The sequence below is a fragment of the Triturus cristatus genome, chromosome 5_1 (assembly GCF_964204655.1).
Source record: "Triturus cristatus chromosome 5_1, aTriCri1.1, whole genome shotgun sequence".
NCBI lineage: Eukaryota > Metazoa > Chordata > Amphibia > Caudata > Salamandridae > Triturus > Triturus cristatus.
Window position 1 is genome coordinate 811857433 of NC_140587.1, and position 12262 is coordinate 811869694.

At 43.5% G+C, this 12262-nt stretch overlaps 1 protein-coding gene across 2 annotated transcripts in view; it reads left to right on the forward strand.

The window, feature by feature from the left end:
* LOC146831505 (adhesion G protein-coupled receptor E1-like) overlaps positions 1-12262 on the forward strand; it is a 722905-nt gene that overhangs the window by 516659 nt on the left and 193984 nt on the right. For both annotated transcript variants that reach the window (XM_085605840.1, XM_085605842.1), the window contains 2 exons: positions 2484-2567; positions 11787-11964. In XM_085605840.1, coding sequence (XP_085461966.1) covers positions 2484-2567; positions 11787-11964 — 262 coding nt within the window. The remainder of the gene's footprint in view (positions 1-2483; positions 2568-11786; positions 11965-12262) is intronic.

Here is a 12262-nt window from a genome sequence, read left to right on the forward strand (position 1 = left end):
AATGTACGTTAGACCTCCCACTCTATCAAGGGCATAACATATGCTGTACATTTTTTCATTTTTCATTTTTGGGACCACCAGGGTTAGCCTGGGAGTCTCCAAACCAGGAAACCACAGAGATGACCTCCACCCACTGGTACAAAACTCACAAAAGTCAGGACTTCAGGACAATTTATATATTTTTATTTTAAATTAAAGAAAAAAACCTGCTTCTGGAAATTGTTTAAAAAAAAAAAAGAAGCTCTGCTGAGTGGGCAAAGCTTCTGTGCCTTCATTGGAGCCACAGCGGCCCCGCTGAAGGCACAGAAATCCCCCATCCCCCTTGAGGATCCTTGGCTATGGTGGGTGGTCTTCTAACAGGGTCATCCAGGACATCTCTCTGCTGATCTGTAGGTCACCCACCGAACTCTAAAGAGGGCGTTCTATCTTTTGGACTATGATCCATTTTGGATTGACCAAGCATTCTATAAATAAATAATAATGGGGTTTTAAAAACAATAAACTCGTATTAATTTAATATTTTGTGTGCAGTCATCTTCACAAAGCTCATTTAAAATATACACATGTTTACGCCACCCTTGTAAATATGGGGCAGCCTTAAAATCGATGGGTGTTGCGGCAGAACGCCTACCTCAACAACCTTTGTCCGCCCCTTTCCCGCAAATTACAGCGCGAAAGGGTGCCTTTTACAAGGTGGTGTTGCCTTGTTAATATGACAATGCCCCTATCGCCACAGGAACGTTGTTAAAAGTGACATTCCTATGGTAATAGGGGCTTGTAAATATGCCTGGTGGTACCAGTGCAGTAGCTGGGGGGAGGGGTGGGCAGTAGAGGCGGCACGAGTTTTGGGTGCGGCGGCTGGCCCCCAGCTCTTTTACCTGCGGCTGTAAGAATCGGCAGCACCCCCGTAACGCCCCCTCCCCTGCTCTGACCTGCATCCATTACGGCCGCATGAATCGCCAGCATCCCCCCCTGCACATCGAAAAGGCTGCCATGGGTGGCAAATGCAGGGGCCACCACGGGCGGCCTAAGGCCTAGCTACGCAACTGCATGATACCTTTACTTGAACAATAAATAAATACATTAATTAAGTAATTCATTATTTCATTATTTAATGCAATAATAAACACATGAAACAATTGTAACAACTAAGCTATATGTGAGCTAGGGTCAGGTGTCGAGCTAGAGAAATATTGAGCAGCAAAAGAGGTCTATTTCACAAAGATAGGAGAAAAGAGGCTAGCAACTATAATGTAGTAAGTTCAATAGGTTCTAGGCCCATACTTGTAAGGGGATGAAATGCACTCACATTTCCATGATTGCCTTAGGGCCCCTAGTACCCTTGCTACATCCCTGAAAAACGCATGTCTTAGCAGAAAGGCAGAACAACGTATAAATGGGTTTGAATTGGTTAGTGTTTCTGTAATATTTCGTCTCGCTTCCTAACTCATTAATCACTAATCACTGCCATACTTGATTAATGAGTTTGTTATTCCTGTCCACCTACAGAGAATGATGAGGAGTGAATGCAATATATATAGACAATAATGACAACTGTGTAAGAACATATGGGGGTAATTTCTCTAAGCCCATTGAGCCGTGGGGGTGCTTACTTTTTTTTTACACACCGGTAGCGCACTCTGCCTACCCATAATTACAAGGCCAGGTTGAGCCATCCTGCATGGTTTTTCATGGCCTTGTAATGGCCCCCTTTCACGCATTACTCTGCCTGAAAGGGCGTTCCATAGGTGTTGCTGTGGGTGTTCGCATGCAACATCCATGGAACCTGACACATTACCAGATTTTCAAAGTTTTGTAAACCTGGGAATGCGTCAGGTTCCTATGTCTCCCCTGGGGAGGCATAAGGCAGGCGCAACGAGGAGACATACTTTCACTTCTCGTTTATCCTTTTTCTGTGTGTGCTGCATACTGCAGCATGCATAGAAAGTGGAAACACCTCTTGTCAGCCCCTTCCTGCGCAAAAAGAATCACCCCAACAACGCAGACACCCTTGCACCATGGCGCAAGGGTGCCTATTTTGGCGCATGGGAGCCCATTGTGCACTAGCGCACAGGAAAAGTACTGGAATGCGCCTCATCTTGTACATACAGCACATTCCTGCCCTTTTTTTCGATTCACAGAAGTGCAGCAGGAAGGCTTGCTGCTCTGTCTTGCATACAAATGTAGTAAATGAGGCTCATGGTTTCTGTAACTGATGTAATCCATTGGACCCCTCCAATCTTTATATAATATTGTTAGTATGTTGCTCTGTTGTAAAGATGTAATCATCAATTAGTAAACTTCAAATAAAAACCTGGAATTACTAGAGATGGTTGGAATTGTCTGTTGCATCTCTGTAAGGTCTGATTCTGCTGCCTACTGTAGTCGCATCTCATCCCCCTTGTCCAGTTCCTCTCACTTAGCTTCATCAGATCTGAATCCTAACATGTTCCTGTCTGTTGTTCCTGATTTTCTGTGTATAGGATCCCTTCTGTTCCTTGCTCGAGGCGACCTTCGGCGTCATCAGGCACTCGTGTGAGAACACAAATGCCGCCATTAATTTGCAGGTACGTCCCTTTTATTATATCTTAAACCAGATTCTATGCTGTAGGATTTGAAAACATGCAATTTTATAAACAAGACCCCATTAAGTTCTAATCTATAACTGTGAATGGGTGTTATCCCAACAACAAAAGCTTTTCACCGCCCAAAGGGTGACGCTAAGCTTTTGTCTTGACCATGTGGCAAGCTGAGTTCATAAAGCTCAGATCCTGGGCTGAGGCATCCGGCACTCTTGGTTACCCCGAAGAGTTACATATTTTTAAGATCAATCTATCCACATCATTGTTGTGAAGCTGTGCTGCACCCAAAGATGAAACCCCATTCGTTTATATTGAGCTTATACAACTGCATAAATCCAAAGACTAAAGATCAAGGGAGCATATTAACAAGGGCCATATCTCCGCTTTTTTGGCTTTAAAATCTCTAATGAGATGCAAAGTAGGCGTTCCCTGCCAAAACTAACAGGAAATTATCACTGACTGTCCTTCCCCGTATTCACAAGACGGCCCAGGACACGTAGTGTTACAAAAAGCCGCGCTAACCGCGGTTATCGTCACAAACTAACGTCTAAGAAAATCATGACTTGCCTATATGATACATGGGAGGTGGATTGTACAGCTCAATCCACATCTCCCTATTAACAAGGATTCCCCTTACGCTGCCGGCGTATCGCTGGATTCCCAGCGATAAACCCTTATTTCCATGCTATCGCCCGATTTTTGATCACCATGGAGATATGCGTTGATAATAACGCGATTTCTCGGCGATTGAATCCAGCGATAGCCAGCGTCGTGCAAAGTCGCGCTAAGCAGGAAATGCGATAATTATCGCATTTCCTTGATAATATGCCCCAAGGTGTTATAGAAAACGGCAACCAGTGCTCCCTATTTCTGAGTCGAACCATCCACAGATCAAGCATTAGCTCTGAAAATGTCCAAGTTAACTGTATGTGCTTTTGATAGTCAGCTTTCTTGAAAGAAGGCGCCTGACTCTGCACCACTGCAACTGTTCATGACATGGCCCATGGTACCCATGTAGTCCAGTGCCAAGTCACAAGATAGCCCAAAGCACAAAAAGCAGTTCATTGAAGACAACTTGCCTGCCTATCATGACGGTAAAATACATATATCGAAGAATGTGAAACATCTGCCTTACCAAATAAGATTTTCAAGACATGGCCATAATGAACTTCGCAAAACGCAGCACTGTACTAATTTTGCAATTCAATGTTCATCTTCTCAAAGCATGGTCAAGTCCATTATTAGCCCCTACTAATTTTCTGAAGGGGCTCCAGGAAAGGTTTTCACTGGCTGATGCAAAATTCCTATAGGTAATCTAGGGTGTTAATGCAGCCTAGAAAAAAACAACAGATTTGTGGAAACCTGGATCAGTCAAGTCAAATGTGCCCTAAAGAAAGCATAGGGTCAGCATTAGTAGCACCACGTATAAAAGATCTCAGAACGCTGGTTTTAGGGCTGGTGTAGCTGCCGCATCTGCTCCGATCTATCAAATGTATTTGATCCCATTGACCACCAGCTCCTCCCATCTGAGTTGAAGGTGGTAGGGCACTGTCATTCTTTTTTTGTGGTCATACATCCTGCATTGTGATATCCCACAGAAAGTTGTATTGTTTTTTGTATCTTTAAATGTTTAATGCTTTCTTCATGACACACACATTTCACTTGGATTGGAGCACAATAAAGCCGGTCATTTGCTCATTTCAGTCTTTGTTTGCAGTAAGTAGAGTATCTTTTGAAAAGGACAGTCATCTGATGAACGCAGCACTGACAGGGCTCTGTTCTCTTTGGGAAAGGCAATTATTCAACCCTACCCCAGTCTATAGTCCAATTGATTTACCCAACCGTGGACCCAAAGGCAACTGTGGTGATGCACTCACAGTTCTCACCTGCTTCATTCCTGGCTACCAGCCTTCTGAAGTTTCATCAGTTAAAACAGCAAATCCTGACCTGCACTAATCCAGCTATTTTAGTACCTGCAACCACACACAAATTCAGCCCACCACAATAGTGATTTACACCACCCCTGCTAATCCAATATAAACACACACTTTGAAAATAAGTCTTATAGGGGACTTGTGTTTCACCGACCTGCAAGTGTTTCCCTGGTGTTATTGGTGCCTGCCCTTTCTGGGGCCCTATCCAAAACACCCTGCTGAATTTGGGTTCAATGAGGGGGAGAGCCGCAGCCATGACGCTGCTGCTGGGGACTTCAGAGCCCAGAATCCCCTCCTGATACCACTTGAGCCTACTGGTGCAATATCAATGTGCGCTGCAACCCCCCAGTGCAGGACGCATCCATGCAAAGCCCGGCCCAAGGGTGGGCCCATCTGCGCCCGTCAGCATCTGGCAGAGGCTGAGCCACCCCTCTTCCGTTCATCAACTGACTCCAGATGTGGGTAAGCGCAAATCCACCTGTAATCCAGAACTAAGGTTTCACGTATTTGTGCTTCAATAATTTCTTACCTTACATCATCTGTGGGAGCCATGTCTTAGGAAATCCAGAATGCGGAGGAGAAGCTGGGACTGGGGGCAGGGAAAGCCTCACTTAGGGTGGCTGAGCAGCATGCAAAAGGAGGGCTGGCAGTGGAATCTAAGTAGGCCAATGGTCAGGGCGAATCTGTACTCAGTGAACCCTCAACAAGGACATTAACTACAGTGGAAGAGAACCACACAGTGGACTCTTCATCTCCTGAGAGGGCCGCACCCACTAAAAAAAGAAAAAAAAAACAAGCCATGTCTTCCCTGGACCGGAATCAAGCATCCTAGGACCGGTTTCTGACTATCAGCCTTCATCAGCCAGGATAGCTTGACTCCAGTGGCGTAGTGAGCACGGGTCCCACATCTGGGAATACCCATCCCACTTAGGGTGAAAAGCGTTACAACAAACAAATGATGGATGGAATGCTGACATCCTAAGTGGGATGGGTATTCCCAGACGTGGGACCCGTGCTCACTACGCCACTGGAGTCAAGCTATCCTGGCTGATGAAGGCTGATAGCCAGAAACCGGTCCTAGGATGCTTGATTCCGGTCCAGGGAAGACATGGCTTGGCAGTTCGGGCTGGACTGTTCCCATGAGGCACAGGGTCAAGACTGATTTGCATATTGCCATGTCTGAACTGGGGTGGCGTAGTGGGCAAAAGAACGATGGATTTAACCCAGATCTCTTGACTGGGGGAGAATGTCTGCATTGTCAGCATTCCGTCAATCATTTGTTTGTTGTAACGCTTTTCGCCCTAAGTGGGATGGGTATTCCCAGACGTGGGACCCGTGCTCACTACGCCACTGGAGTCAAGCTATCCTGGCTGATGAAGGCTGATAGCCAGAAACCGATCCTAGGATGCCTGATTCCGGTCCAGGTAAGACATGGCTTGGCAGTTCGGGCTGGACTGTTCCCATGAGGCACAGGGTCAAGACTGATTTGCATATGGCCATGTCTGAACTGGGGTGGCGTAGTGGGCAAAAGAACGATGGATTTAACCCAGATCTCTTGACTGGGGGAGAATGTCTGCATTGTCAGCATTCCGTCCATCATTTGTTTGTTGTAACGCTTTTCGCCCTAAGTGGGATGGGTATTCCCAGTCGTGGGACCCGTGCTCACTACGCCACTGGAGTCAAGCTATCCTGGCTGATGAAGGCTGATAGCCAGAAACCGATCCTAGGATGCTTGATTCCGGTCCAGGGAAGACATGGCTTGGCAGTTCGGGCTGGACTGTTCCCATGAGGCACAGGGTCAAGACTGATTTGCATATGGCCATGTCTGAACTGGGGTGGCGTAGTGGGCAAAAGAACGATGGATTTAACCCAGATCTCTTGACTGGGGGAGAATGTCTGCATGTCAGCATTCCGTCCATCATTTGTTTGTTGTAACGCTTTTCGCCCTAAGTGGGATGGGTATTCCCAGACGTGGGACCCGTGCTCACTACGCCACTGGAGTCAAGCTATCCTGGCTGATGAAGGCTGATAGCCAGAAACCGGTCCTAGGATGCTTGATTCCGGTCCAGGGAAGACATGGCTTGGCAGTTCGGGCTGGACTGTTCCCATGAGGCACAGGGTCAAGACTGATTTGCACATGGCCATGTCTGAACTGGGGTGGCGTAGTGGGCAAAAGAACGATGGATTTAACCCAGATCTCTTGACTGGGGGAGAATGTCTGCATTGTCAGCATTCCGTCCATCATTTGTTTGTTGTAACGCTTAAATGTTTTGCTATCAGATAACAGGAGCCGAACCCCGGACCAACTTACTAGTGATTCCCAACCTGGTCATAATGTACACCCTGCTGGCTCTGAGTATCCACAAGGCACTCCTAAGGGTCAGCCTCCTAGTGAGGCTGTAAAGGACACTCATAGTGCCTGGATTTTGCCCAAGGGGGCACCGTTACATTAGCTCAAACAATTGTTCAAGGGGGATAGTACCTTCTATGGCGGAGTCACCCAAAAGGATTTCTCCTTCTTCCCTCTCCGGCAGGGCAACACAAAGGCCTGACACACGTTGTTCCACTAAATCAACAGTCATGGAGGGTGGTTTGTGTTGGCTTCAGCTCCCCCCTTAGGTAACACCATTGATGGCTGTCCTGGTGGGGGTGCCCCATTGAGTGCTTTTCTATCAGCATCCACCTCAGAGGTTATACTTAAAACCAAACATTGGTGTAACAACCTATTGCGGTCGGGCTCATAGGCCTCCTCACATATTATTATGGCGAGACAGGTGGACTGGGTGGGTTCAAGGAGGTAAACTGAAGAGGGTGACTGTATTGTTATTACCTTCGTTCCACCTGATATTGCTGGGGAGTTGTATTTTTCTGCATTTCATTTTCATTTGGAGGGCATCAGAGCACTTTCCCGTGGTTTCTTTCTACTCTCCTAGGAAGCTGGATCAGTCAGGATATCTTAATACCTTTCCAAGAGTGTCATCAGTAAGGGAAAGAGGTCTACAGGAGGCCAATATAAAGATAAAAAATAGATTTCAACAGCTGTGCCAATTAGACATTAACGACTGACTGATGTCAGCCCCATCTCCCTACCCCAGGCAAAGGGCAATGACGCCCATGTAAGGCCCCTTAACACAATCAGGAGTAATATAGTCTTGAGTCCAATAAGTCAGCTGAATGTTCTCAGCTTGAATATTGCTGGCTTAAATAATAAGAAAGAAGATTTGGGATGGCTCAGCAACTTACTGGGCCAGCATATATTGGGTTTACAAGAGACCTGGAACACTGATAACACATTTTTTCTGGATGGGTTTATGTCCTATTTTGAACCAGCCCAACCATCACAGGCGGGCAGGGCAAAGGGAGGTCTACTTACTCTTATCTCCCTTAAAATTGCTTGTACCCATCAGAAGCTTAATACAGGCTCCAGTAACCTTTTGGCGGTCCAAAAACATTTGCAAAAATGTTGCCAGCTTACTTATTGAACTTATTGTTAATTTTTACAGCTCTTCTGAGAGGGGTATTTCCAATGAGCATCTGATTAGCTTAAAGTCTGTTTAGATTTGAATAGGGACAAGCAGTCTACCTCCTTTTCGGTTATGATCCTTGGCAATTTTAATGTACATTTATAGGGGATGCCATGTATTTGATGAACTTGGCCCCAGGAGTTTCTCAAATGTTCATTTTGAGCTCACGCAGCAAGGGGGCTGCTGGAGGACATTATTGCTGAGTTTAATTTACAAATGCTAGAGAAAATAAGAAAGGGGATAGCATTCCTTCTTTTACTGGTGGAGGAGAGAATACTGCCATTGATTATATTTTTATCTCTACTTATTTGGGTCAGTTGGTACTGTTCTGTGTGGTCAAGAGGTTTTATTTTAGTGACCATAACCCTTCATTTTTAATCCTGAACTGGGGCGAAGGATAAATGAATGACCCCATAGGGGGTCCCAATATTGTTGATATAATCCCCCAGGATCAGGCCCGTAGACTGAAATGGAGTAAGGTTGTCCTTGATCAATTCATCAATGACCTAACACTTATTTGCAGAGATGACTTTAAACATTGTTTAGAAGGTGTCACCAAAGGGGAAACATTCCTAAATGATTATTGCAGGATATGCAAACATTTCGGCAACAGCCTCTCTAGACCTATAAGTAAAGTCAGCAATGGTAGGGAAAGATGGTGTGATCACAAGTGTTCAGAGGTTCATCAAAAGGTAATAAAAGCTCTGAAGTAAGTCCCCCTGTATAAAGTAAAGATAATTAGGTGTAAAGAATCCTGCAAGGAAACCTTTGAAATTTGAAAAAATTAAATTAAAACGGAAGCCTGGAATGACTTACTGCGTACAGATGTCTTAAAATAGTGCCCTGTTCTGGGATATTGTAAATCATCCTTTTTTTTCGAGGACTAGTAATAGTCCTATTGATTGCTCCATGTCCGCAGATATTTGGGTAGCAAATTTTTATGTATTTATGGCAATCCCTTAGAAGCGGCAACCTCCTCTGTCCCAGCATTTGATGGTGGTAATTATGCCATGGTTTTTACTGAAGAAGTAATTGAGTCTTTCTTACTAATGTCAAATAATAATGCTCCTGGCCCAGCAGTATTCCAGCTGATCTTAATCTCCCAATGTGGTCTAGAATCCTGACAAATGTTTTTAATGCAGAGTGTACGACTAGTTTACAAACTTCCTGGTCAGTGTACATTATCATCCCAGTTTTCAAGAAAGGAGTAGGATCTGACCCATGATGCTACAGGCCAATATCTCTCATTGATTCAGAAGTTAAAGTTTTCGGAAGAATTATTACTTGTTAAACTGTCTGAATGGTTAGAACAACATAACGTACTCTCCAATCTGCAATATGGTTTTAGAATAGGAAAGGGTACCATAGACCAGTGCCTCAACTTACAGCTGATAGTTGGAAAATACACTGTAGCTATAAGAGGGTCAATGTATTAGCCTTTATGGGCCATTCATTGGCATTCGACTGAGTGACTAGATCACAACTGGTTATTATTGATTAAAATGGAGGTGTTCTTAAACATCGTGAATTTTTTGTATGAGCTACATAGGGACCTTTCTGCCCCTGTAATATATAACCAGATGGGCAGTCTCTCTTCAACTGTAAAGGTACATAAGGGTGTTAGACGGGTGTGCATATTAGCTCCCATGCTGTTCACTCTATATATAAATAATGTGGGCCTGGTTTTATGCACAGCTAGTAAAGATAATCCCCGGGCAGGTACTCAGCTAATTCCTGCACACCTTTATGCGGATGAAACAGTGTTACTAGCAAGGGCGGCTATAGAACTACATAGTCTGCTTAACTCTTTTGTAGACTTTATGGCATCATTAGACTTAAATACCAATCTTGTTAAGTCGCACACAATGATTATGGGCCCGGGAACCAAGAAACAAATAACTCACTATGGGGAGGATCAAAAAATTACAAGGGTTACTACCTTCTCCTATTTGGTGGTCTTGTATGACAAAAAGGGCACCTGGCCCACAAAGAAAAGCAACGAGAAATGCTATGTCAAGAGCTATAGTTGCAGTTCTTGGCTTTGCTAAAAGGTGAGGGGCCAAACCAATTCAAGCCATGTTAAACGTTTATGTTGCAACACGTATCGTCATCACCTGTTATGGGTGGGTATACAAGGTTTTGGGAGACCTCTAAATGGTGGAGAATACATTTTTGAGAAATCTGCTTTCTGTCCCTCAGTCTGTATCATCCTACATTGTCCATCAGGAACTGGCGGTTTGATATGTCTTTGACCTGGTGGCATTGGCTCCTTTATTGCGTTGAATAAGGATGTGGACCAATCCGGAAGTAGAATTGAATCATAATAAAATAGCCATAGATTGCCTGATCTTAGAGAGGGCCAAATGTATTCCTTGGCTGCACTATTATAAGACTCTAGTAGAGAAACTGGGGCGCCCTGATCTGTTTGAATGCCCAAACGGTTTAGTAAAAAGAGAATTGATCTGGGCCAAAAAATAATATTTGCCTATCATGAATGTGGAAAGAGAAGCAAGGTAACTTCTTAAAACCTACTGTATGGGCCCATATTTTATTACAAACATCTCCGCTACTTCCCTACCATCGCTTCCTCCTATCAAGGTTCTGATTACATTTCTGACATTATTTGCTTTCTTAACCCCAAGGGTGGCATAAGGCTGATGAATTGGGTCCTTGTCCCCGTAATAATTTCTCTAACCAGGACACACTGCATTTTATGATGTTCTGTGATCACTACTGCTCTCTCCGCCAACACTTTATATTACCACCATTAAAAGATAAAGACTTTTTTCAAATAAGACCTTGTTAATTTATCTCCAGAGGTTAAACATTTCTCTGGAATGTTTTAGTTTTGCAAATGTTTTAGTTGCAGCTGGGTTGTTAGGAAGAAGAAGAGACTGGCTGTTTAACATATAGAAAAATAGGTTTTATGTATGTACTGTTGTGTTGTGCTTTTTATCATGTCAATGTTGTGTTATTTTTATCAATTAGATTTAAGAATGATTATTTATGTAGGAGAATTTAATGTGTAGCTTTGATTTTATTGTATGTACTTTTATAGGTTTAACTAAGCAAATAAAGTATTTTGACTGACACCCTTATAGGTAGCACACCTGGAATTCCCCATCAGACACTCACACACAGCTCTGTTAATGCACATTAAGAGCAACATACTATTCCAATAATGAATCTCTGGCACAGTTTTAACAATGAAGGTCAAATCAAAGCTGATATTCAATATTTTAATGTATAAGAATCTCAGTATGCAACAAAAACTGTTTGCACGGCAAAGTAAAGGATGTAATTTTTTTTAAAAAAAGAAGTAGCAATGATGCAGCGGTGTAACTGGAAAGAAGCACTCATTCTACAGGATGCTGTCTGCAAAAAAAGAGCTCCTAAAATTTTTCACCAGGCACGACAAAATATCTTTCTCAGACAGCTGAAAACATAAAATCTTTCTGACCTTGTTTTCCTGTTTTATTGAGAGCTATAAAAATCTTAGTTGCAGCAATATGAACATTATCTGACAATTCTGAAATCTGAACTATTTCAGGAGTGATGCAGCACTGTTTCAGTGCACAACAAGATCTAACTTTTGAGAACTGTCATGATTTTCATCATCATTCAAAATCTGGCCTGTCACTCTTTTGAAAAGCATGATACCAAACTTAGAATATAATGACACAGTGGAACTATCATGAAGATATTTACTAAAAAGCTTCTAATTAGACCTTTATATCCTTTCGTAGAATGTGACTGAAGGTTTCAGCCGGGTTTTGGAACAAATTTCCACTTCATCCAATCTCAGCAGGCAGAACCGCTCTACCATAGCAACAGTCATCATAGACACTATTCAGAGCACCATTTTGGCTTCCCTTGCCAATCTGGAAGGAAATGGAAGAAAGAGAATTGAAACTGATCAGCTCGGTATGTACAAATTGTTCATCCCACTTTGGTCACACTTTATGCTGGAGGTGTTCTCCAAACTTTGTTTTACCCTCTCTTGTTGGATTTCATTAATTGTCTGGCTTTGACATATCAGAGACCGTGGTTCTCAGGCTCTTTGAAATGTATCCTTACTATCTGGAGGTGTGATTATTTTGTCGTTTCGAAGAATACAGTTAATTAATTATCCAATACAGGTTGAATGAAAAAAATCTAGTACAGAACACCCAAGCTGCCTCTATTATCCGATGTACTGTGCATATGTGTGTTTCAACAGAAA